The sequence below is a fragment of the Bison bison genome, unplaced genomic scaffold, assembly GCF_000754665.1.
Source record: "Bison bison bison isolate TAMUID 2011002044 unplaced genomic scaffold, Bison_UMD1.0 scf7180017845498, whole genome shotgun sequence".
Classification (NCBI taxonomy): domain Eukaryota; kingdom Metazoa; phylum Chordata; class Mammalia; order Artiodactyla; family Bovidae; genus Bison; species Bison bison.
Genome location: NW_011476071.1, coordinates 19178 through 21150, shown reverse-complemented (window position 1 = coordinate 21150; position 1973 = coordinate 19178). Strand labels below are relative to the sequence as shown.

The window sequence follows — 1973 nt, the reverse complement described above, 5'->3', positions numbered from 1 at the left end:
GGACCGAGGGGCCCCTCGCCCCAGTCCACAGGGTCCAGCTGGCCGATGGGTCTGCCTCCCTCTCCAGCCTCGGAGGAAACCCCAGACCTGGTCCCGCCGCGCTGGCCGCCCCCCTAACCCTGCGTGCCTGTGCCCGGCTCTCAGGAGCTGACCCAGCCCCCGACGGAAGCCCCTTCGGCGCCCAGCACCACCGAGGGCCCCGGGAAGGAGGAGGACCCCGGCATCGGCGACTACGACTACGTGCCCAGTGAAGACTACTACACGCCCCCGCCTTACGAGGACTTTGGCTACGGTGAAGGCATTGAGAACCCGGATGAGAACCCCGACCAGCTCCCGGACCAGGGCGCCCGGGCCGAGGTTCCCACCAGCACGGTCCTCACCTCCAACGGCTCCAACGTAATTGCGTCCCTGCGAGCGGGCTGGGCCCCTGGGCTCCTCCTCCTCTGCCCCTCACTGTGCAGTCCCGGGGTGGCGGCCCTGTCCCCCTCCCCACCACACCTGGCGCTTGGCAGCCGGGCATGTTAGATGCTCCCCGGGGCCCCACGAGTTTAGAATCACCGACTGGCTGGGTGGATCTCAGTGTTGCCAGCGTTTGATCGGCAGAATGGGCAGGACGAACCCCAGCCTCCAGGTCTCGCAGGGTTCAGGTGGCGATGGCTGAGGTCACACATGTTTGCAGCTGTGCTCTTGTCTGTGGCCTGGGAGGGGGACAGGCCCACGAGCTGGGGGTCGGACAGGCAGACGAGACACGACCCGACCTGAAATCTCCGCTGGTGACTGACCTTGGACGGTGATGTCCTCATCTTGAATGAAGCCAGTGGTCTCACTTACAGCCTGGCGCCCATGAGGCCCCCCCGGGGTCGTTGCCTTGTTTCCAGGTTAAAGAGGGGTTTGGCGCGGCCAGGGCACGTAGCGGACGCTTGGAAATAGCCACTGTGTGATGCTGAGTTCTGGATGGCCAGAGGGCACACACGGGGCTGTGGTGGGCTCAGATCCCTCTGCCAGCAGGCATGGGGTTACAGACATGTTACCCCAAGGCCCTGGGCCTGAGGCGGAGCCCCTGGTGGCTGGGGCTCCCCAAGTGCACGGGACAGTCTGGGGTGGCATGGCTGTCCCTGTGCAGCTCTGGTTTGTCACGGGGTCGTAGGGGTTTGGGGCGAGTTTCCCCTATGAGAGGAAGACAGTGCCTCCCAGGAAGTGAGCCCCCAGGCTCCCCATGTCCTGTGACTGGGGAGGCCACAGTCCTTTGAGCCTCCTGGCCAGGGGCCTGTGTCTCCTACCCGTTACCTGGCGTCCTTCTGGTGAAACCCTCTGCCCTCCCCCCAGCCGGCCCCGCCTCCGGAGGAGGGGATAGATGACCTGGAGGAAGAGTTCACGGAAGAAACCATCAAGAACCTGGACGAGAGCTACTATGACCCGTACTACGACCCCACCATCTCCCCATCGGAGATCGGGCCAGGCATGCCTGCCAACCAGGACACCATCTATGAGGGGGTGAGTGGCCGCAGAGGGCACCTCCCTGGGCCTCGGGTGGGGACCCCCTGCCTCTTCAGCCATACGGATCTGGTGTAACCTGAGCCTTTTCCCTCCTCCTCCTCCCCTCTCTCTGCATCTCATGAACCCCAGATGGGAGGGCCTCGGGGCGAGAAAGGTCAAAAAGGAGAACCCGCCATCATCGAACCGGTAAGACACTTTCTTATTCTCTCTCTGGAACCGGCAGGGTCAGGGGTCAGGGGTCGCATCCTGGGGGCTTGTGGCGGGTTAGGTAGGATGGGGACCCTACTCTGCTCCCAGGGGACCCCCGAACCTCTGTGCCCCGGGCCACCGTGAGGAACCACGTGACCTCGCGGATGCCACGTGCTGCTTTGAAAAATCCCTGGGCAGGAGAAGGGTCTGGACCTCGACTGGAGAGGGGTGTCTGCCGAGGTTCAAATGCGTCAGGACCCTTGGTGCCGCACGCCCAGGATCCAGGC

The 1973-nt window shown here is 64.5% G+C and overlaps 1 protein-coding gene across 1 annotated transcript in view; it reads left to right on the top strand.

Annotated features, from left to right (window-relative positions):
- The window catches only part of COL5A1 (collagen, type V, alpha 1), a gene marked incomplete at its 5' end in the record, with an annotated part of 15819 nt that overhangs the window by 2243 nt on the left and 11603 nt on the right, over positions 1-1973 (top strand). Inside the window, 3 exons of the mRNA XM_010835256.1 lie at positions 145-396; positions 1327-1494; positions 1627-1683. Coding sequence (XP_010833558.1) covers positions 145-396; positions 1327-1494; positions 1627-1683 — 477 coding nt within the window. The remainder of the gene's footprint in view (positions 1-144; positions 397-1326; positions 1495-1626; positions 1684-1973) is intronic.